At 47.2% G+C, this 23,311-nt stretch overlaps 3 protein-coding genes across 5 annotated transcripts; 2 read left to right on the forward strand and 1 right to left on the reverse strand.

Annotated features, from left to right (window-relative positions):
• The first annotated feature begins 1,642 nt into the window (after nucleotides 1–1,642).
• On the forward strand, nucleotides 1,643–4,261 carry LOC115560319 (serine/threonine-protein kinase pim-2-like). The gene is made up of 4 exons (XM_030379704.1): nucleotides 1,643–2,028; nucleotides 2,091–2,138; nucleotides 3,147–3,371; nucleotides 3,630–4,261. The coding sequence occupies exons 1-4, from the start codon at nucleotides 1,846–1,848 to the stop codon at nucleotides 3,885–3,887; spliced, it is 714 nt and encodes a 237-aa protein (XP_030235564.1). The 5' UTR covers nucleotides 1,643–1,845; the 3' UTR covers nucleotides 3,888–4,261.
• An 823-nt stretch (nucleotides 4,262–5,084) lies between these two features.
• Nucleotides 5,085–14,369, reverse strand: LOC115560119 (putative IQ motif and ankyrin repeat domain-containing protein). Of its 2 annotated transcripts, XM_030379442.1 has the most exons (13): nucleotides 14,200–14,368; nucleotides 12,884–13,026; nucleotides 11,989–12,153; nucleotides 11,322–11,513; nucleotides 11,083–11,208; nucleotides 10,186–10,325; nucleotides 9,619–9,673; nucleotides 9,421–9,519; nucleotides 9,178–9,286; nucleotides 8,985–9,081; nucleotides 8,292–8,426; nucleotides 7,235–7,363; nucleotides 5,085–6,940 (listed from the first exon to the last, which is right to left on the reverse strand). In XM_030379442.1, exons 1-13 carry the CDS (start codon nucleotides 14,267–14,269, stop codon nucleotides 6,781–6,783), a joined length of 1,620 nt encoding a protein of 539 aa, XP_030235302.1. In that variant the 5' UTR covers nucleotides 14,270–14,368; the 3' UTR covers nucleotides 5,085–6,780. The 2 variants fall into 2 exon arrangements, with proteins under 2 accessions (XP_030235302.1, XP_030235301.1); XM_030379441.1 differs by having other exon boundaries at nucleotides 8,985–9,286; nucleotides 14,200–14,369.
• fam83ha (family with sequence similarity 83 member Ha) lies at nucleotides 13,459–23,056 on the forward strand. Of its 2 annotated transcripts, none has more exons than XM_030379415.1 (6): nucleotides 13,459–13,535; nucleotides 15,831–16,291; nucleotides 17,076–17,240; nucleotides 17,452–17,576; nucleotides 17,820–21,975; nucleotides 22,087–23,056. In XM_030379415.1, exons 2-6 carry the CDS (start codon nucleotides 15,842–15,844, stop codon nucleotides 22,096–22,098), a joined length of 4,908 nt encoding a protein of 1,635 aa, XP_030235275.1. In that variant the 5' UTR covers nucleotides 13,459–13,535; nucleotides 15,831–15,841; the 3' UTR covers nucleotides 22,099–23,056. The 2 variants fall into 2 exon arrangements, with proteins under 2 accessions (XP_030235275.1, XP_030235274.1); XM_030379414.1 differs by lacking the exon at nucleotides 13,459–13,535 and adding an exon at nucleotides 14,705–15,048.
• Nucleotides 23,057–23,311: the final 255 nt, after the last annotated feature.

Genomic DNA, 23,311 nt, shown 5'->3' on the forward strand with positions numbered 1-23,311 from the left:
GGCCCATTACACTGAAGTGCTTGATTTGTTTAGTCATCCCCAATTAGCCAGCAATAACTATTGTCAAGTCATTGGCACTTTACTGCCGCAATCATTTCAATATATTTTAATTGAAGTTTATAGAATAGAGGTTATATATAATATTTAGAGATTATAGAAGGGGGGATAGAGTAATTCAATCTTAACATTGCATAAATCAAAGGCATGGTGCTAACATCAGACTCTGTGTTGGGTCTGCTGTTGAATAGGGATGTGTATTTGGTTTTATTTTAGTCTTGTCTAATGGGATTGTGTTGTGAATGGGTCATTGAAAGCAGGTAGTGGTCGTTCACAATTTGCCATGCGTACATGTTCTTCATAACATTGAAATCCCTGCTTAAAAAACGTAATGAAATTTGCCTGATTGTAATTTATTATATTGGTTGTTATGTAGGCCTATGTTATTTTATGTATAAGCATTTAGTTCTGCTGCTGTTGACATCGAACCCTTCCATATGCCCATATATACTATGTATTGCAATATAAAGGACGTATGAAAAGGAAATAAAATGAGTTTTTTCTGCCTCTACACCTAGACTGACACAAATGAGTTGAAATACATAAAATGTCTTTTGTTTTTTTAGTATTTCTGTATTTAAAACAGGAAGCAAGTATAAAATATATGTAATATAATATATGATATATCATGATGATTATAATTATAATGAATGCAATTGCATTACAATTATTGTTTTTTAATATTGTCTGTTGCTAGTCAACAGCCGATTTGGAACATTGGAAGCACACTCCTCAAATTGAAATGGAACAATCGACGTGCTCTATGACATCACAGCTAAAATTTTAGAACATAGAACTAAACCTTTTTCAGGTCGCTATAGTCACTGACATGTTTGGCATAAGCACTTATATACCTTGACGAGCGACATTGCATTGCAATTTTCAGAGAGAAATATAAGTACTATTAGCTATATACGGATCTGAGTTTGTTGAGTCGCTCGACCTAACACACTTCATCCATATCATGGCCAAACAACCGCAGCGGGCCCCTCGGCCCCTCGTCCGAACTCGGTCGGAGCCTCCGTTCTGCTGCTTCCCTGAAGCAACAGAAACCTCTCCCACGCTGACCATCAAGCCTCATTCGGAGCAGGTAGGAGTGAGGAAGAGGAGCAGAGAGGATCCCGAGGAAGGCCCGACCCCCTCCAAGAGGTTGAGGACCACCGCAGGGCAGCGGGCCCCTCGGCCCCTCGTCCGAACTCGGTCGGAGCCTCCGTTCTGCTGCTTCCCTGAAGCAACAGAAACCTCTCCCACGCTGACCATCAAGCCTCATTCGGAGCAGGTAGGAGTGAGGAAGAGGAGCAGGGAGGATCCCGAGGAAGGCCCGACCCCCTCCAAGAGGTTGAGGACCACCGCAGGGCAGCGGGCCTATCGGCCGCTGGTCCGGACTCTGCTGGAGACCGGGTTCTATTGTGTCCCTAAAACACCAGAAACCTCTCCCTCGCTGACCATCGCGCCTCCTTCAGAGGAGGGTGGAGTGAGGCAGAGGAAGAGGAGCAGAGAGGATCCCGAGGAAGGCCCAAGCCCCTCCAAGAGGTTGAGGACCAGCTACGGGCAACACCCTCCCCATGTGGAGGCTGTGGGGGGGCCGGAGGACCCCTCTGAGGCCCGTGTAGACCCCGGGGGGGGGCGGGACACAGACGGAGCTGACAGAGGACTCAGCTCGTCTGGAGGTGTTGAGCGCTCCGACCACAGCTCCCCCCGTATCTCCTCCTCCTGCAGGACCCGCCTGACGACCTACAGCACAGGTCAGACAGATGGAGGGTTAGATATGAAGGGCTGAACGGAGGGATGGATGGGTTAATAGACTCCATAACGGTCTCTGTTGTTTCAGCCGACTTTGACGCTCTGTACGAGGAGCTGCAGCAGCTAGGAGAGGGAGGCTTCGGGAGTGTCTTTGCTGGCTACCGGAAAGAGGACCGTCTGCCTGTAAGAGTGACGCCACAAAGCCACACTCTGTGGAAGCACATACGTGTCTGATTCACGGCATCCTCTGTTAAACACTAAAGCAGTGAGCTTGTGTCTTTGTTGCTTAGGTCGCTATAAAGCACATCCCCATGGCCAAGGTCACAATGACACAGGAGGTGAGTAGCTTTAATCGTGTTATTACCTACAGTAATGTTACGACTCTGCTTATGATGGCGATCACATGCTCATGTTGAATCAATCAACCTGTTGGGAGGACTGCCGTTCTCCTGGTCTTGGCTCTGTAGCCGAGACCAGCTGGGTTTGAGTGTTTCAGGACTAGCTCCCTCTGTCTATACCAGGGGTCGGCAACCTGCGGCTCCGGAGCCGCATGCGGCTCTTTAGCCCCTCAGCCGTGGCTCCCTGCAGTTTTCTTAAAAAAAAAATATATATATATATATATATATATATATATATATATATATATATATATATTTTGATATATATCGTCAACTAAACGAGAGGTCGCAATGGATGCGCAATTGCGCTACCGTGAGGGGGGGAGTGAATGACAAAGCTTCGTTGATTTGCAGTTGGCTAATCCCAGTAGGAGTTAAATCTTTAACTGGCATCTGGCATCAGGAAGTAGCCTAGATGCTGCCATTGGCAGGAGGCGGGACATGCCAGTGAGCCGCCAATCAGCAGCATCCACCGTTGACAGCCAATTGCACGAACGAATACTGAGCGAGAAGGGTTTACAGCATTAAAGTTCTTGTGTTGAATATTAAAGTTTCAGTACGTTATATTTTGATAATAAAGGTCCTTACAGTTTTTTCATTACTTGACTATTGTATCGCTATGCTATGCTATCTATTCCTTGTTTACATTGCTGGCCATGACCGATCACGTAGAACGTCAACGGTTGACGCTGCTGACTGGCTACTGTAGTCTACTGTACTGTAGGCTACTCCCTGATGCCACATGACAGCTAAAGATTTATGTTATTTTTTTACAGAGTGTCACAAAAAATGTCTGTGCGGTGCGCAGCGTTAGCGTCTCCGGAGGGGGGAGGGGGTGAATTAAAAAGTTTGCGGCTCCAAAAAAATTTTTTTTGCGGGAGATGGGCCAAAATGGCTCTTTTGATACAAAAGGTTGCAGACCCCTGGTCTATACTCTCTGTGGTTCAGACGGTTGAAGGGCGGCTGACGGACTTCCCGCTGGAGGTGTCTTTGATGCTGAGGGCCGCTGAAGACCGCCCGGACCCGGGGGGCCCCGGTACCGTGGTCCTCCTGCTGGACTGGTTCCAGCTGGACCAGGAGCTGATCCTGGTCCAGGAGAGACCCAGCGCCTGCGTGGATCTCCTCTCCTACATGGAGAGCAAGGGGGGCAGGCTGCAGGAGCAGGACGCTAAGGTGTGTGAGGCTCAGCCTGGACGGGGGTTCAGTTCAGCCTTCATGGGGCTCCAGGCAGGGGGCCGGGACCACCCAGCATGATGGACACATCCAGATAGTAGTGTGTTCAGGTGTGTTCACTGTTCAGGAGGATGACTGAACAGTTTGTGTGTGTGTGTGTGTGTGTGTGTGTGTGTGTGTGTGTGTGTGTGTGTGCGTGTCCATGTGCGTGTGTGTGTGTGTGTGTGTGTGTGTGTGTGCTCTCTCTCTCTGTATCAGATGATTCTGCACCAAGTGGTGGAAGGGATCCAAGGGCTCCACTCCAGAGGCGTTCTGCACCGCGACATCAAGCCTGAGAACCTCCTGGTGGAGACAGGCTCCGGGACGCCCCGGGTCCGGGTCATAGACCTGGGGTGCGGCTGCCACCACAACAGCGGGGTGTATTCAGAGTTCAGCGGTGAGCTTCTCAAACTCACACTGGCTCTGGCTACAACATGTGGTTTGACACGCCACCGTAGAGACATCTGGGGTCGTTAGAGGGTTTGAAGAGAGAGAGCAGCAAAGAGTAGAGCTGGCCTTTGAAAAGAAAATATATATATGTATATCTATATATCCCCTCAAAGAGATCCCACAAAGTAGATCCCATATGAACTGAAACCATTTATTCATCACAATCCCAAACTCGACTCATACGGTTCAACGAGGTGTGTAACGCTGAAGTCAGTAGTGTGTGCTGCATGGAGGAGGGTCAGTGTTCTGGGGGGACGAGGAGAGAAGGAGAGACGGCCATATGCTGGGCCCCCCCCTTGAAGAGGTGGGGCCTGGGCGCCCAGGTGGGCCTCATTTAACCTGAGGGGCCCATCCACTGGAGCGGGGTCCTCTGTGTGGGGGTCCCCTGTGACCTGTGTGGGGGTCCCCTGTGTGGGGGTCCCCTCTGTCCTGTGTGGGGGTCCCCTGTGTGGGGGTCCCCTGTGTGGTGGTCCCCTCTGTCCTGTGTGGGGGTCCCCTGTGTGGGGGTCCCCTGTGTGGGGGTCCCCTGTGGGGTGGTCCCCTGTGTGGGGGTCCCCTGTGTGGTGGTCCCCTGTGTGGGGGTCCACTGTGTGGGGGTCCCCTCTGTCCTGTGTGGGGGTCCCCTGTGTGGGGGTCCCCTGTTTGGGGGTCCACTGTGTGGGGGTCCCCTCTGTCCTGTGTGGGGGTCCCCTGTGTGGGGGTCCCCTGTGGGGTGGTCCCCTCTGTCCTGTGTGGGGGTCCCCTCTGTCCTGTGTGGGGGTCCCCTCTGTCCTGTGTGGGGGTCCCCTGTGTGGGGGTCCCCTGTGTGGTGGTCCCCTGTGTGGGGGTCCCCTGTGTGGGGGTCCCCTCTGTCCTGTGTGGGGGTCCCCTGTCCCAGCCCTGGGAGCCGGACGGTGACGCTATACCCCGTGTGTTCCAGGCACCGCCTCGTACATCCCCCCAGAGTGGTTCACGCTGCAGTCCTACAGAGCCGACCCCATGACGGTGTGGCAGCTGGGGGTGCTGCTCTACGAACTGCTCACGGGAGACGTCCCTTTCCAGACCAGCGGTCAAATCATCTGGAAAATGGTTCCATGCATCAAGAGTAAAATATCACCAAGTGAGACACACAATCACACACACGCACAAACACACACACACACACACTCGCATGCACGCACACACGCAGACACGTGCGTACACCCATACACACACACACACACACACACACACAACCAAACACAAACAAACAAAAGCATGAGCTTGCATTGGAGCAAGCATCCAAACAAAACGCACGCATCCATGAACCCCACGAGGCCAGGCATCCTGTCACCCAGCCAGGGGCTGTTGCCACGGTAACCCGGGTCGTTTCTCCTCCAGACTGCAAGGACTTCCTGAAGAGGTGTCTTAACAAGAGGGCCGGGGGCCGACTGGCCCTGGGGAGCCTGCTGCACCATCCATGGCTGCTGTGAGCCAGCCTGACGTCTGGTTGCCCTGACGACCGGCCGCCTCTTGCGTACAGTAAGTCCACGTGTGCGTCTTTCAGAAGGACCTCTGGTTCATAGAGCGTCAGCGGGAGCCGTGGTTGTATTTTCATAATCCAAACTCCGGAATGATTTAGAGGAATGGTCGTTTAAAAACCACATGAGGTGGTCCAGTCTGGCTCGTCTGCTGCCCAACACCATGAGGCCATCTAGTGGTTGGCATGCCATTCGGTAAATAGGTTATTCTATTTCATACAGTGAAGTATCATATTATAAATAAAAATAACACACGCAAACAAACACTCACGCACATTTCTAAGGCCAATTATATATTAGCCACCCCGTACCGATGTGAAGTGGGCTGACATAGGATAGTTGCTGAATAGTTTGAGTAAGTACAACAGAAGTAGAATCAAAGCAGAAGTCAGGTATTCCGTTTAGGTGTACCTTAGGTGAGTTAGAGAACCATGAAATCTGTCCTGCTTTCTACACAGGCTTCATCAGCATGCTATTCTTAATTATGCTATGTCATTGTTGTGTGTTGATGACCAAAAAATGCCTACTACACCCTATTAGGCAACACACTCCATTAGCAAGTGTCGCCACCAAACCAGGTCCGCACAATGTAAACTTGACTTTGAGCCGCAAAGAAAGCCCCAGGTAGCAGATTGACCAGAGTCATTGTGTGTGTAAATATGGCCAGCCTGTCACCATTGGTTATCCGTAACTAAACAGGAGAGAAACCCTACAGAAGGTACCATACAAAATATACTATAAGGTCTCAATATTCAAGATACACCAATACTCTTTATGTGGTAAATATACTGTATGTAGTAAAATGGATTATTAATACTTAATTGTATAACATATTCTGTTCTTTAATTGCTGTATCAGTGTAAGTAACCGGCCAGCATGCGATCACCATAGACACTATTTCAATGAATTGTTATTAACTAAATTATTTAAAATGTTTGCTTGTATGTGTGTCACTTACGGCACTCAATGCACTCCAAACCATCCCTGGAGGGAAGAATCCTACCTTGCTTCTTAAGGGACTATTTTCTTCCCCTATTGGGGGCTAGGGCTAGGGTTTTGTCATATATATGTGGCCTGATAAGCCCTTTGAGACTGTGACTGTGATTAAGGGCTATACAAATAACATTACAATTACAATAGAATAATTATAACATAGATAGACATTGTTGAACAAAACAACTTATATAGTTGCAATCAATGAAAGAAAAATGTTAATGGTTAACCAGTGCAAAGGGTCGGCCACTGAATCATACATTCCAAAGTGTTATGACACATTTGATTTATTAAAAAAAAAAAAGGGTTGCTGGTTTGTGGTGTTGCTATAAACGTTAGCATTAAATCAAAAAACGGTAGCAACAGAAACTGGTTTCCACACATGTCGGAAACTCTCAGTGTGTTACTACACTTACTAAAGGTTACAATTAGCTTTCGACCTCAATGGGGTAGAATGTTTTTAGTAAATGTTCCTGTGGGTGGCGCTGTTTAGTAATAATTATCAGGGCGAAGTTTTCAATGCGGTCCGACCGGAATTCAGTTCTGGCATAACTTGGGCCGTCAGAGGAGCGGACTAAGCTCAAATACCTGTAACAAAAGCAAGACCACAAAACCGTTTATTTTCATAACATCAATTATTATGCCACTATTATTTTATGATAATTGATTACGATGCGTCATTGGGCAGAGTCCATTGCGAGATAAGATATTAGGCACACAAATTAACACACACACACACACACACACACACACACACACACACACACACACACACACACACACACACACACACACACACACACACACACACACACACACACACACACACACACACAGGATTAATGAATGACCTGTAGGTTTCCAACCGCGGTTGCCACATACCTTTCCTTCCGGAGAAGTTCCTTACTAAACAATTCTTTGCCGAGTCCTGGCATGACCTGTTCCAGCTGACTCAGCACCGAGTCAAACAGCTCCGCCTCCTTCATATCAATGACCAGGGGCTTACCAAATCTGTCAAACAATAATCACTCCAGTCAGCGCAGGGCTTCCCAACCTGGGTCACAGGGCGGAAGTCATAGGCATCGTTTTTGGGTTGGATGCAGGGGTTGCCAGCCCCAGTCAGAAACAGTGACTTTTATATAGAAAAAAACAACAACATATAACTTTACTCATAGACGAAACAATGCCTCCGCCAAGGGGCAGATCTTTAACCACTAGGTGTTTTACTCCCATCAGAACGCACGCACAATTCCCCAAACAAAAGTCACAAAAGAGCACAAAAGAGCTGGCTCTCTGTGTGTTGACTCAGCAGGGATAATAAGGCATGAGTAATCCACAGGATCTACCGGAGAATACATATTTGACCGCGGTAGCCCTACAGAAGGCCTGAGAGCCTTAATGCGTTGTATTCTGTTCTTCTGCTAACTTTTTGTTTCCATTATTCATAAATGAATACATTTCCACCGTCAATTGATGCCGAAAAAGCACAAACGATGCAGCATCAGTATCGGTTTCTCAAGTTTAACCAACTTTCACTACCCAAGTATGTGAAACTCAATATCATTGTCCCTCTTAATAGCTAGGATGCTTTGGTGGTAGGACATAGTCTAAGCTCGTCTTCACTCGCTGCATGAGGCACGACTGAGAGAGGGTTGAGTGAGGTCCATATCATATACACCATCATCAGGCCATTGGCCCAATTCTAAATGAATAGCAACCAGTAGTGTACGTAGGTCTATAGGTCGCTTGGAGAGCAGATAGGAATCAGAACAGGGTTGAAGTCACAATCATTTTCTGACCTTACATCGGGGTCGCAGGCCCAAAAGATTGCGTCAACGCCTCAACGATTCGATCAATTGATAAAGAACATAGCAACGGTCATAGCAGTGAGAGGGTGATCTACAGCAGGAGGGGTGGGAAGGCGTTGCCGTGGCGCTACCTGATAGCCCCCAGGAGAGAGACCCTCAGCCGGTCAGCCTGCAGGCCCCCAGGGCTGACGGCGTCCAGGTAGTTGGTGTCTCTGTAGCGGAGGAACGAGGCAGCCTGACCGCCGGGGTCCACCACCAGGGGCCACCTGCCCTCAGACCGCACACGCACGCACGCACGCACGCACGCACGCACGCACGCACGCACGCACACACAGACGCACAAACACACACATACACAGACGCACACACACACACACACACACGCACGCACGCACACATACACGCATGCACACACACACAGACATACGCATACACACACACACTCGCGCACACACGCATGCGCGAACGCACCAACATACACACACACACATAGACGCACACACACACAAACGCACACTTGCACACACACAAAAACATCACATGCACACACGCACGCATAGACGCACACAAACACGCACACCACACGCATGCACGCATGCACACACAGACGCTCACACACACGCACACACACACACACACACATGCAAACACACACACACCACCGCACAGATGCACACATGCAAGCACGCACACACACACACACACACACACACACACATGTAGCATCTTGAACATCTTTCCTTTGTTTGCTCTTTCCATCAGGATGAGTGGGCCGGTTTAGTTAAAGACACAGCACCTAAGTAGAGCTCACACGTCTCCCTGACCTGCCGTCATGTCTGATCTTGCCTCCGACGTCTTTGAAGAGAACGTCGTCGAGATCTCGCACGCGGCAGAGCACGCCTCCGTTCTCCGGGACGGAATCTAAAGTCACGCAAAACCTTAACGACCAACCGAGGCGCAGAACAGAACGGCCGCATGCTGTGATTGTATCGTGATGTGCACAGCGCAGGCCTGTACCTCCGCCAGAGCGCTCTCTGACTGCCAACTTGGCGAGGGAAAGCTGATCCGAGGCGCGGCGGGCTGCCTCCCGGGCGTCTGACAGCACGCCTTCGGCACCGTGAACCGTCTCATGAAAGCGTGGAGCACAAAAGAGAGACACACACCCACGCCTTGTCATTATCAACTTAAAGGTCATTTCAACCTCCCGAGCACAGGGACTACTACGTCTACTACTGGCACAGGTCCCGGAAGCATACTAACCTGCAGGGTGACTGTGTGGGTTGCCGGCTCCATCCCCTTCCCGGAGCAGGCGTCGTGCTCACTGATCCGCTTGCTCAGCTGGGTGCGGGCCCTTTGCAGCTGGCCTCACCAAAGATGGCCGTGTGACACGAGAGGTCAGACGGATGACAGAGAGGCAGTTGCCTGAACTCCGTTTAAGATTCCAGATGTGCATAATACCTCTCTCTGGCACCGCTCGTGTTCCTTCTGGACCAGCTCCAGCCCCTGCTTGAGACTGGGGGGAGAGCGAAGGCCATAGTTGGAGTGTTTCAAGGCTGCAGTGTTGTGGAGGGTTGCTCGCCGGTGAAACAGACGAAACTCTGGCTATTCTTAGCCCTCGTGCCTGACTCAACACCTTGGCATTCTGGCTCTGCCTCTACAGTGCTGGACTGTTCCACAGGCATTACAAGCCGGGACGTGCGGAAGTGTAAAGGCTATAGAATACAATAGGCCTGGAAGGAGGTCTCGCAGGATAGAAACAACAAGTGAAAAGGACAATGGACAGATTCAGGGGAAGAAGCACAACACAACCGGGGCCTTGAGTGACTGCCGTGCCCTTTCAGCGCTGTGCTTTACGACTGTCAGACAGCAATAACTGCGACATAGTGGATTGTGACTGTGTGTACATTTGTACTCTTAATGGGAGGAAACTATGAACAGGGCTTGAGGAATGCTTCTACCGCGCATGGGTCTGGCCGGGGATAGGCCAGAGGGAGTTTTGCAGCAGTGTTTGTGTCTCGCTCTCACCCATCAGTCAAAGCCTCCTCGTGCTCCTGCTCTTCTTCTGCTCTCCGCTGTGTCTCTGCCTCCATGGTGGTCAGCATGGAGTCGGTGAGGCTCAGGTCCCAGCCACGCAGTACACCTGCCACAGACTCTTCTGGCGCCACCTGACACACACACACGGGCGCGCGCACACACACAAACACACACACAAAGACTCACAAGGCCAAAATGCCATACGGTGACATTGTTTACACGATTACAGTGATTGCGTCATCGTTTCCTCCCATCCGGCCGGTCCTAGGACCTGTCCCAATACCAACTTTAGTTTCACACTTGAGTGCTTCGTGTCCACGCACTCACCATAAAAGCACATTTGTGCTCCAATCCGGTACAGATCAAGTAAACCTTCATAAAACCGTAATGTACAACTTAATGTTTAACTAGAGTAAAGTAAATTTTATTTATATAGCCCTGATTCCTAGTCTCAAAGGCCTACAGGCCATATATTTATGCCTCTAGAAGGTCATGAAACTTTGTCCCCGTTACCTTAATCTGTTATAAAACCAACAACTGTCAAATTAATTATTAATGCTTTCTAGTCATAGTAATAACCCTTATCATACTCATAGTGATATTGATTAACATTAATAATAATGCACTTGCATTCACTTATGATGATATCTATTGTCGATGAGGCGAATGAGGTGTGAGTGAGGGGTGCCTAGGCAGTCCAAACACACACCTGCCGTGTCGTCGCTCGCCCACCATAAAGCAAACCCACAGGTCACCTCTAAATACCCCCCCTTTCCCCGCACACTGAACCCTTTGTGTGTAAAGGAGCAGGACTCCGCAGGCCGGACAACAACAACACGTGCAGACGAAAAAGCCCCAAAGATAAACAAATCATATGCAAACAGTCACCTGCTCTGGAGTACAACCGTCCCCCGCCCGGAGCCTGGGATCCCCGCCCAGCGGCAGCAGAGTCTGCACCGCCTCCAAATGGCCGCCAAAGGCAGCTCTGAAGAGCGGCGTTCGGCCGAACGCACCCTAGAGCCCCGAAAGAAATCTCATTACCCACGCGCGTGCGACGCGTTAACTACCCGTGTGCAGTTGTATTTATAGCGCCTCATCTGCCTTCTTGGAGCAACGGTGTCTCTCACCCTGGCGTTAACGTCCGCGCCTTTCGCCGCCAACAGGGTGATAATATGCGTCTGACCGCCGGCCGCCGCCTCGGACACGGCGCTGTTGCCATGGGCGTCTGTTGTGTTTACCGCGCGCAGCTGGCTCAGCCGCCGCTGGCGTCTTCCCGCCTCATCGAACCCCACGCCGTTCTCCGTGTCCCTCTCGGAGACCTGCGTCGGGATCAGACCAACGCAGCATCGGAACATAGAAGAAGGCCTTCGAAATGTGGAGTACATGTAACATGGAGTAATGTTCCTTGTTTGTATTTTTATAGCGTACAATTAAAACATGGGTTTGACGTGTAGCTGCCTTGCATAGTTCACACCTGCCGTCAGCGGGCAAATGCGTGCACCAATCACTGAATGTGAGGAATACATTTGGCATACATTTTAAGCGCTTTGATTGGACCACAGGAGGTTAAACCCGCTGTATAAATCCAGTCCACTTAGGCGCTTATTATGCTGCAGTGTCCTATTGTCTGAAAACTAAAAGGATGTTGGCTTTATTGTGTCACGGCAGTCTGTGTGTGTATCAAGGGTGTATCAAGGCACTGTCACCAACACAAAGACGCGTGTTGTTGTTCCCCCGGCGCCTGCGCTTATCGACCAGGCTATGACCTCATGGCAGGGCCCACCGTGATCTCACCTCCTTGAGAACGGCCAGGACTTCCTTTAGCACTCCGTCAAACGAGGCTTCCAGCAGGCGCTTGAGTTGCTGCTGCTCTTCCCTCTTCCTCTTCCTCTCCTCCTCCTCCTCCTTCCGCTGTCGCTCGGCAGCCTCTCGCTCTCTCCGCACCAACGCCACAAAGGCCTTCGCGGGCGTGGTGCACACACACACACATACACACACGCGTGCACACACACACACACACACACACGCGCGCGCACACACACACACACACACACACACACACACACACACACACTCAATATCGAGGCAGATGTCAATCCATTGGATTCATTGAGGTTCACATTAGAAATGGACAATGTAGGACTCAAAATGCGGTCTGAAATATGTTTGATAGTTATGTAGAAAGAAACGGTCAACATATCCACTGTTTGGATTGCTTTAGATCCACTCTGACACCAATCTCCTCTTGGCTGGTCACGCCCAGCGATTCAGCAGTGTTTTATGGTCCGACAGTAATGGGCCTTCTCTCGCTACTGTGCGTCGCTATTTCTTGTACCAGTCATCTGGTTCCCCTTTGAGTCACCTCAGCCTCTAAAAAAGCCCTGCTTCCTGTCTTCCACGTGACCACAGCGCCCAGCGTTTCACAACAACACCTCCGGACTCAAATTTTGAGTCTACTCGACACTCCTCGGAGGCTGTTTACCTGTGTTTTTAATTCCTACGGTCTTGCGTGTCAATCGTCCTACTTGTTTGAATCACGTATACAAGTAGGCACATGCTACTCTTGGTTTCATTCAAGTGCATCAATCAATCGATCAAAGTGAGGTGAAGGAAAGCCTCTAACAACCAAACAGTGTATATATTAATCGGATTTCATCAGGATTTCCCTTCCCTTTGCGTTCACACCGACCTCTTTCTCCAAGCGATCCATGAGCTCTTCGTGATCCTGCTCCTCCCTCCGTTTCTGAGCTAGCATCCGCCTGGCCAGGAGTTGGCGCATGGCACACTGGAGGGCCCGGGCAGCCGAGTCCTCTCTGGTGCTAGCCACTGCCTCTGGGAACCCATAGAGAAGTTGTTACTCAGTGAAATCATGTTAGTTTGTTACGGGGAATGTGGCCTTGAAAAAGTGATAGGGGTTCTGCTGTATTGTACACCCCTTTGTTGCTATAGGAGGCCTGTTTGCACTAAGCGATAAGCGTCCCTTTAACTCAACAACCCAACAGCTCCATTTTGTCCCTGTGTGTGTGTGTGTGTGTGTGTGTGTGTGTGTGTGTGTGTGTGTGTGTGTGTGTGTGTGTGTGTGTGTGTGTGTGTGTGTGTGTGTGTGTGTGTGTGTGTGTGTGTGTGTGTGTTTGTGTGTGTGTGTGTATTTAAACAAGAACATTCAGAGTTGATATCAAGGCTAAAACCGTTCCTTTCAAATCAAAGAGTTGTTGAGACAAGCACGCGTTTCGTAATCACTGCCGACTCTGACTGCAGATGGGCAGAGTAGTACATGCAAAGTGTGCAGGGTAGTGACTTGCTTCGGACACAGGGGTAAAGACGGATAACCTTTCCTTGGGGTAGGCTGTTATTTATACCATTATCTTAATTTCTTTTAGAAGCTAAAAGTGTACAATGTAACTCATGCTTTTATTTGCAGTTGCTCTCTACTGTAGGTCATGCCAGGGACCAAACAATGAGGGATTGTCCTCAAGTCCTGGCTTGACAGCGGGAGTTGCGTCATTTTCTTCAGTGGCGTTAAACTCTCTAGTCATGCTGCAGCCTTTTCTTTATTTTCTCTGCCTTTTTTCTGCCGCATACCATTCGTTATGTGACAGAGTTCATAAAGGAAACTGGAGACTGAGGCTCTGAGATCAGCGTAAATGATCATATATGGGTGTGTTCATCATCTGTCTAACGAGTGAGAAAGTAACCTTTGGAGGACACATTTTGCAACGCATGGAAGCGTGATTAACCATAGCCAAATTGCATTCGTCGTCGGCACATGCATCTTGGCAGGAGTCGCTTTGCCCGCAGGCACGGGCGAATTCACCTCGCGATGAACACCTCGGGGCGCCTCTGACTTCTTGCTTTGTACACGATTAATGGCGGGTCCTTAACACACAACCACATTGTTGTTACGATGTCAATCAACCCTATCATCCTCATCGCAGTGGATTCTTGTTAAAGGCCACAGTATATGTTGCAACCTATAGGCAGGCCCTAACCAGTAGCACAACTCACCTGCCTTCTTTGCTCCTTTCTGCGCCTTTGGCTCAGTTGTTGGACATGGTTTTGCGTTGCGGGTGCTCATTATTAGTCAAATCATGAGGCATATTAATTTAGACTTGAATGAATGGGAAATAAGAAGGTCGGGTCCTCTTTGCGTGTCGGGGACGTTGTTTAGGTTTCCATGGCAACCGCGGTCAAGCGGAGCACACGCGTTAGGTCAAAAGTATATTGATAATAACAACAAGCAAAAAGATAAATAATATTCAGTCACTATTAAATTTCGGTCTAGAACTTGTGTTTTTCACAAGTATATATATTTTTTTACATTTTTCATTATTTTTGTATTATTTGTATTATTATTTATTTTATTTATTAATTTCAGTGAACTATATGGGCCCATATCTAATATTATATATGTATATTTTTAATGAGCCAACTAACTATGCAAAAAGAGTTGATATGACGCACCGAACGTGTCATTGATCTGAGGGGACGGGCGTCACGAGAACGCAGATGGGCAGAGTTAAACTGAGAGGAAGATATGGACAGTATTCGAAAAATATCTGTGCGAGTCTTGATCGAGGCGGGGCGAGAGAGTTTTTCAGGAGCAGGGTCGCTCTCTGACTTTGTGTCGTACGCATTGCAAACATTCTAGCATGCCTGGAGCCTGACAATAAACAGGTTTTGTGGGATGATCAGAAAGCAATGCAGCAGAAACTTCTTTGACGGGCGCCGCTTGGACTAGAAAGGGGACACGTTTCGAAGAGACTGCGAAGTCAAACGGGGGACTAAAAGCAGGGACCGATAATGCCCGATTTGGGATGGACTAAGGGAAAGCTCGAAGATTACGTGTAATACAAGGTAATGCAAAAAAAGAGGAACATTTAGAACCTCGAATAGGACTTCTAGTCTAGAGCGAAAGTTGTATTAACTTTTGCAATAAAATCCAAGGCACGTATATTTGCCTTCCTTGGATCTGACGATCATCGTGCGAAAAATAACTTGTGTAGCCTATATCAGACATAGCCTTCATTTGATAGTAAACAATGACCTCCGAATTAACCAGCTGTGATTCTTCTGAGGGACACGATCTTATCTGCCAAGACATTACATGTGTGGATTGTTGAAATAGATAGCTATTGTGGTTCTTTCCAACTTTGGCGAAATGCATACAAGTGGAATGAACTTGCAAATGGAGACTCGGCTTTTTTGACCAGCGGGCGAAGCCCCACCCATATCCATGTATCTTGTGTTGGATATTATCTTTCTTTCATGTATATGGCGCTTTTGTGTGGAAAATGTTACAATTTACTTTTGTTGGTCACACCGTTGCTAACTTTGCTCAAACCAAATTAATGGATTACAGAGTCAAAAAGATTGAATAGTATAAATTACATTACATTTTATTTGTATAGCCCTTAATCACCATTACATTCTCAAAGGGCTTAAAAGGCCAAATATTCATGACACCACCCTTGACCCAAGCCCCCACAAGGGAAAGAAGAAATCTTGAGCCCAAGTTTTGTTATTGCATCATGGCTAAAATCAATGTGTTATTTGGAGAAACTTTAATCAATCAATGTCAATTCTGAAGGTGTTTGTCATCGTGCACAGCTGACCTCTCAATCTATTTTGGGTTTCAGAACCAATAATAATGGCTCATCGATCGCAGTGTTCCTCCGCTGGGGATAATCCCTTGGATCCCAACTACCTGCCGCCGCACTACCGCGAGGAATACCGCCTGGCCATCGACTCCCTCGTGGAGGAGGACCTCGAGGGCTACTACCACTTCCTGCAGAGAGCGGACGTGGTGGACTTCCTGTGCTCGCAGGAAATCAAGTTCATCCAGAACGCCGTGCAGGTGCCCCGGGAGGGTAACTATGGAGACCAGCAGCGGTGCCTGCCTGGTTCTGGAGGGGACAGTTCTTCGGACACCTACTGGCCGGTCCACTCTGACCTGGACGCCCCGGACCTGGACCTGGGCTGGCCCCAGCTGAACCGCTTCGTGGGCCCCACCGAGGTCACCACTCTGGTGAACCCGCCGGAGCCCGACATGCCGAGCATCAAGGAGCAGGCCCGGAGGATGATCAGGTCCTCCCAGCAGGTGGGGCACTGGTTCACTTCATGGGGCAGCTCGGAACAATTGTAGACATAAGTGACTCATAACTATGTTGTAGGCAAGGCCAATGCTTTTATTGAGCCAGAAGCAAATTTATAGATCATTTTGTGAATGTTATAGGCCCTTTATGGATAACAAAGTGTTTATCTTGTTTATTATTTATGATTAGGGAAAGATCATCTGTCTTGGACAACATAGTACATTTTATATTATCTTTCTATCTTAAAATATATGTTTCACTTCCAACTATTTCTTAATATTCAGTTTATTAGCCTGATTGAACAACGATCTAGAAGTGCACTGCAGTTATCACTGAACTGAACTGACACTTTTCACTGAAGCTATCATTTATGTTTCATAATTATTTAAAAAAACAAAAGTGTCCAAAGAATACGGCCTGTGCCACCCATGGAAAATCAGATTCAACATCATTCATTTAATAATAATAATAATAATAATAATAATAATACATAGGTTTTATATAGCGGCACCCAAAGACGCTTTACAAAAAACACCAAACAAAAAGGATACAAATGAACAGTACAGTACATACATGCATACATACAAATACTCCAAAAACAACAATACAGAGAAAGATAGGACAATGAGAAAGAGAGAGGGTGAAAAAATTGTTGTCAGGTGTTGTAAGTGATGTTGAAGAGATGTGTTTTGAGATGACTTTTGAATTATTTGTATTATTGTTACCGTTGCGATGTGAAAGTAACATGGATCATGTTGAAACATCGGGGCCTTGTTTTCTTCTTTGCAGGTGGTTGCCATAGTGATGGACATGTTTACAGACGTTGACATATTTGCGGAAATACTTGATGCTGCAATGCGGAATGTGGCCGTCTATATCCTACTCGATGAACTGAACGCTCATCATTTCGTCAACATGCTCTCAAACTGTCGTGTCAACCTGGACTGCATCAAAGTAAGTTTAGAAGACAACAACCCTTTCCCTTTATACTATCCTTATTATCAGTGGATTTGTTCAAAGTCTACTGAACAAGAGCCAGCATTTCGGCCATTTTGGCTCATTTGTACCTAATGGCTTGAACTGCTTGTGCAATGCTGCCACCTATCTGGGATTTAGATAATTCCAGAAATGTTTGTTGAGCATGCTGTTCCTCTGATGTCCCCAGTCGTTGCGTGTCAGGACAGTGTCCGGCATCTCCTACCAATGCCGCTCGGGGAAGCTGCTCAAGGGTCAGATGATGAGTCGCTTCTTGCTGACGGACAGCAGGGCGGTACTCAGTGGAAACTACAGGTAACAGGATACAGGGTGCTGATACATGGGACTGGGGCTAGCTGTATTTATTAGCACTGATTACCGTATTATTTACTACCTTTTGACTATTTACTATCAATTCATTTTATTGGGATTGGGCTGTTTATGATGTTGTGGTTTTCAGTTTGTTTTTTTTCTCAATTCATATCAATTTTATAGATTAACATTGCTATCAAGTCTTTCAGATTTAATTGCCTCATATTTCTATCTGTCTCCATACAGCTTCATGTGGTCTTTTGAGAAACTACACCGCTGTTTTGCACACCTCTTCCTTGGACAACTAGTTTCTAACTTTGATGAAGAGTTCCGGATTTTATATGCCCAGTCCCAACCAATGACAATGGAGAATTTACCCGCTCCAAAAGAGATCTTTGTTCCTTTACCTGAGAGGCAATATTTAACTGACAGGTCGGTCAGAGAGTCCAGGAAACATGCTACAGTAGACAACCCAGGTCCAGATGAAAGGTCTCGACACAATTTGGATGAAAGGGGGGATAAAGACTGGAAGAATATGCCTCATAACCGGCATGAAGACATGTACATGAACCCCAGCCAGCAATTGAGAATGGGCCAGCCTTACGATCAGAGCTCTTCTCGGATGCCTTCAAATTTGATGGAAGGTCAAAACTACAAACGACACAGTTATGCTGAAGGCAAACAAACATCATATCAACCAATGCAGCAACCAGGAATGCCACACGTTGAAGGTCAGGGAAGGCGGACGGATGCGGTCTACAGTGCCTATGATAAATTCAAGAACCACGCCTATCCTCAAGTGGATCAGCACCCTGAGCCCGGCTTACCACATGAGATGGAACAGCCTGAAAGCTACGACCTGGTTCTTAACTACTTGTCATCAACAAGCAACGTAGAGATGGACAAGATGTCTGACAATTTCAACCCTGCGGCTGAATTGTCGACAGGTTCATCTCGTCCTAAAAGGCTAAGTCTTGGCAAACCACAGGCCTATGAGCCCTCACCTTCGCCTCCCAACCAACCTGAGCAGGGGTCTAACGTGGACCGCAAGGATCCCACAGTGAGGCAGGGGCTAAGGAATTGGAGAATTAACTCTTACCTCAGCACGTGTGACAATGCAGGAGAGGAGGACATGCCACTGCCAACTCATCAGGCCTCAGACCCCTTCGACGAGACCCCTAACCCCTCATACAACACAGTATCGGGCCCTGATTTATCCACTGCTAAGCCTCCAAATACTCTGGAGTTCAAGGTCCCGGCGGTGCACAGACCTTATCCTAGCTTCAGGAGATCCAATCTCCCTGAGCATTACCCAGAGGATTTCCTGACGCTTCCAGCACAGGCCAAATTAACTCCATCCACTTCGGAATCTTCATTAACCGAAGCAGATAAGACGGACGAAATGGATGAACAAGAACCAAAAGAGGAGTCATTCCGTAGAAGATTTAATCCAGCGGTGCAAAGAAGCTCCAGGCTAAGATCTTCTCTGTTATTCAGCTCTCAACTTGACCAGCCTGGTTCTCAAGATATCAGAACTACCACAGGGAAACAGGATGAGGACACGGATAAGGCTGAGGGTTCTGAGTCGAAATTACCCTTTGCCTTACAGGTTTTGGGTCATAGAAAGACGTTTGTAAAAGAGCCTTTTGATTGGAGCCGTCTTGCAAAATCAGCCACTGTTGATAGCTCTCTGACAGACGCTTCAAAATCAGATGATGTTGGAGATAAAGAGGGCATAGAGAACACTTCAGGAACTCAGCCTTTGAAAGATAATCATAAAAACACTGATCTAGTGACGGCATCAAAGCCTATGGATGCATTGATGCGACCAAGCTCATCCCATTGTGAGCTGTCGAAAATAGACCAGCCTAGACAGCTTTCTGACTCTTTAATGGGAATCCCCTTTGTAGATATGAGTGATGCCGATCACAGGCTCATGTTTTTCAAACAATTAGCTGCAAAGAGAAAAGCAGAGAAAGTCTCAGAATCAGCAAGAGCGAACACAGACAAAGTTGTACTGAAGACTCAAATGGATCCAAAGACCGCCACTGTGAAAATTGAGCAGCCTACACAGAAAAAAACACAGAGTGATCCTGTTGTCGAGGCTAGCTGTGAAAAGGAGCAGAGCAATGTATCAACAGATTCAGAAAAGTTGGAGCTGAAGAAAAGCCAAACACAAGACCCTAGTTTGTCAGTTAAATCTGAATCTTCCCTGAAGGAGTCTTCTATCCGTGACCCCAGTTGTGTAGAACATCCGGCATCTTCTAAATCTGCATCAATTCCCAACTCATCTGAATCCAGCGTTGCTCATAACCCTGTTGGAGTAGACTCAAGTTTGTCTCTTTCAGTTCCATTAGTGTCAAGCTCTTCTGAGCAAATCCAATCTGATGTTGACCCTTCAAAACACGTCACAATTTTTCCTACTCAACCCATCATTGTAAGAGAACCTTTCAAGTGGAACCGTAACGTAAGGTCAGCCATTTTTGATACCACTATTAAAAAGAGAGACACTGTGGATAAAACTGAGAACTCCTCTGGAGTTGAACATCCGGAAAACAGTGTTGGCAAGGCAGCGTCAAAGGCTGCAGATGTAGAACTGTCAATTCCACAATGTGTGCTGCGACCTAGCTCCTCTCATTGGGAGCTATCCAAAATAGACCAGCTGGTTCAACCTCAATCTTTTACGGGTGAATCAACAGTAGACATGACGGATGCTGATAACAGGCTGATGTTTTTCAAAGAGTTGGCAGCAAAACGAAAATCTGAGAAGGCTGAAGGAACAAAGGACCCAGCCGCAGTTTCCCTGACGACTCACTCGAATTCTAAAATCAACATGTTGCACAATGAGGAACCTGCCGCTCAGAAACTAGATGCAGAGGGCACTGGTCATTCCAAGGAAGGCGAAACTAAATTACATAAAACCGCCTTGGAGAAATATTTCACAAAGGATATAGCACAATTAACTCCAACGGTATCCACGACAGGTGATGACGATAATGTACCTGTTCCCATGGCTGCTTGTGAGAGTGAGCGAGGCAGCGTTACTACTGATTCAGAGAAGATGGAGCTGAAGAAAATTAAAAGACAGGCATCTACTGGCACCCCGGATCAATCTCCGTCAACCATCTCCAGCCAACCACTGGAAGTCCCCCCCACCCCTACCCCCACGGAAACCAGTACTGCGGCTAATTCTAGGACCTCGCAGAACACCCCTACAGATCCAAGAGAGCCAGCGGAGGCTCCCTCTCCCCCTTCCCTGGATTCATCTACACCCGGCGGCGTATCCCCAGAGGAAGATGCTACAAAGTCCTCACCTGCGAGAACTGTATTATTTTCGGACGTGGAAACCATGAAACCCGAATCCACTAGTTTCCCAACTGAGATCCCCGAAACACGTTCAGAAGATGCAGAATCCGATGCTCCTTCTGAAGCTTGTGAAAGTGATTCAAAGCCAACCTCGATCCAGACCCCCTCAGAGACATTACCGGAGGAACCATGTGCTCCCAGTTCAGAAGATGAACTTCCGCCAATAGAATCCAACTCTGCTGCTCTGGAGTCATCTTCTCCCACTGCAGCGCTTCCATCCCAGGAGGATGTTGAAGATATAACCAATGCATCGCTTAGCATTAGCCTACCACAACCATGCTCAGCTGACCCAACAGAATGCTCTGAATCATCGATATGTAACGTCGAAAAAGAACCAGTTGATTCACCAAAGTCGAATGCAGCTGATGAAATTAAGATAGAAGAAACAGTTTTACCATCTTCTACCCTTGCGCCTGACTCAGATGGCTCAGCGCCCCCTATACCCACTTTATCCGAAGAATCTCCAATCGCTCTGGTATTACAAACTTTGTCCGAAAACCAAACTAAACCTACATTAGAAGTGATTCTCACCCAAACTCCAGACCAAACCAAACTCACAGGGGCTGATGAAACCACCATAGAATTAAAACTGATTGCTTCTGAAAGCTGTCCATCAGAACCAATAGTAGCAATTGAGAAGAGCACGGTTAGCGACCCCTGTGAAGTTGAAAAAGAATCAACTACGACAGAGGAGCCCGTTCCTGTGTCCCCCCTGTCAAAGCAGCCCAAAGCCTCCCAGTCCCGCTACCATTCCTCAACTGCCAGCGTGATCTCGAGCAGCAACCTCAGAGATGACACAAAGCTGCTCTTAGGACAGATATCTGCTAACAGCCAGAACAGGAACGAACCCACCAAGGAGCAGCCAGTCACAGATGACGATAAGGAATCCGAGGCTGACAAGAAGGCTAAAGGCCAAAAAGATGGAGGCTCTAAGTATAAAGTCAGAGGATCAACAAAGACAGCAGAGGAACGTGAAGTGCTGCTTCAAAAGATCCAAAGTATGCGAAAGGAGAGGAAAGTGTACAGCCGGTTTGAGGTATGCAATGTTTGTGTGTAGCTGCTTGTAAAGAGCCTAATATCATTAGAGATTTCTGCATGTTAATTTACCTCAGATTGACCTAATGCCTTTCTCTACTTTTTTTAATAGACTCCAAAATAGCAGGGGATCAAGCAAGAAGGTTAAAGAAGGTATGCATATCTGTGGCAATAATCCAACAACAACGTCTGGACTGCATCACTCGAGACATGAAATAATAGGTGCTTTAAATACATTGGTTCAAATTGAGAGAATTTTTTCAGATTTTTTTATGGATATTTATCATGTGTGCTAACTGGGATCGAAGCATGCAGTACTGAACGCATCAGATGGATGAATACGGGCCTTCTACTGTGGATCTGGCAATTATCGTGTACAGGGCGACTGCTGTAAACACGAAAGGGAAAGACAAAGAGATGTATGATGAAATTAATTCTCAAGACTGCATGGGTAAAGTGCAATGTAATGTGGTTGGCACCACTGAATGTGGTGGAAGTGGTATCGTTTTGATACCCGTTGCACATGTTTATGATCTTTTTTTATAAACAATACGATTTTTTTTCTAATTTTTAGTGCTGGTTACTTATATGATAGTCAATATGGGCCAATACAAAAAAACATGGGATCTGTAGTTCGTAGTTAAGTTCTTGAAATATTGGCATTGTGAAATTATTTGTAATGATGGAACAAAAAAGGATTTGTTTAACCTGACATTCAAACAAAAAAACACGTATCAGGCTGTGCATATCTGAGAACTATGCTGTTTTTGTGTTTTTTGTTTTCCTGCCATAAATATTGTGTCAAGTTCAGTTCCAAACATTGTCTTACTTTGCCAAAGCTGTCCTTCAAGCTGTACTTAATGTTCTCGACCTTAAAGCCAGAACCTGTATTGTTGTGATGACTTTCCATTTCTGAATTTGCAAATGCTGCATACATTTTGCATGACAGTTATGGATGTTTTGTTGTTCTTTATGGCTTTTTTTTGTTACATATATTTTAGAAGATACATTTGATTAATTATAACTTTCTTTGTCTACTATGTATGCAATTTATTTGTAAATAAAACTTCCGTTAAATATTAGCCTGCCCAAAGGTCACTTTTCTTCTTCCCTGCCTGTGTGCAAGGTAGATGTATTGTACTTATTGCAATGTCGCATGTGTTTTATTGAAATGTCACATAGTGAAACATCGGTAGTTAAGCCATAGACTCTTATGCCAATATGCCATTCTTCTCTACTTTAAAGAATAATTTAAAGACAATGCTATTGACTGAAGGATTCTTCCAACAGGTTTGAGGGAGATCAACCTACCAATCATAACATACAAGCTTTTGCAG

This window comes from Gadus morhua, chromosome 15, assembly GCF_902167405.1.
Source record: "Gadus morhua chromosome 15, gadMor3.0, whole genome shotgun sequence".
In the NCBI taxonomy this organism is placed as follows: Eukaryota; Metazoa; Chordata; class Actinopteri; order Gadiformes; family Gadidae; genus Gadus; species Gadus morhua.

Bases quoted from the DNA above. Each gene is read 5' to 3' on its own strand.
- LOC115560119 (XM_030379441.1), bottom strand. From the start codon at position 14,269: ATGAGCACCCGCAACGCAAAACCATGTCCAACAACTGAGCCAAAGGCG. The intron at 13,027-14,199 runs GTGAGTTGTGCT...ATGGGTTCCCAG, and splicing joins GAAAGGAGCAAAGAAGGCAG to AGGCAGTGGCTAGCACCAGA. The intron at 10,326-11,082 runs GTGACTGTTTGC...TGTGTGTGTCAG, and splicing joins ACGGTTGTACTCCAGAGCAG to GTGGCGCCAGAAGAGTCTGT.
- fam83ha (XM_030379415.1), top strand. From the start codon at position 15,842: ATGGCTCATCGATCGCAGTGTTCCTCCGCTGGGGATAATCCCTTGGAT. The intron at 16,292-17,075 runs GTGGGGCACTGG...TCTTCTTTGCAG, and splicing joins TGATCAGGTCCTCCCAGCAG to GTGGTTGCCATAGTGATGGA. The intron at 17,241-17,451 runs GTAAGTTTAGAA...TGATGTCCCCAG, and splicing joins TCAACCTGGACTGCATCAAA to TCGTTGCGTGTCAGGACAGT.
- LOC115560319 (XM_030379704.1), top strand. From the start codon at position 1,846: ATGGATGGGTTAATAGACTCCATAACGGTCTCTGTTGTTTCAGCCGAC. The intron at 2,029-2,090 runs GTCTGATTCACG...TTTGTTGCTTAG, and splicing joins CTCTGTGGAAGCACATACGT to GTCGCTATAAAGCACATCCC. The intron at 2,139-3,146 runs GTGAGTAGCTTT...TCTGTGGTTCAG, and splicing joins AGGTCACAATGACACAGGAG to ACGGTTGAAGGGCGGCTGAC.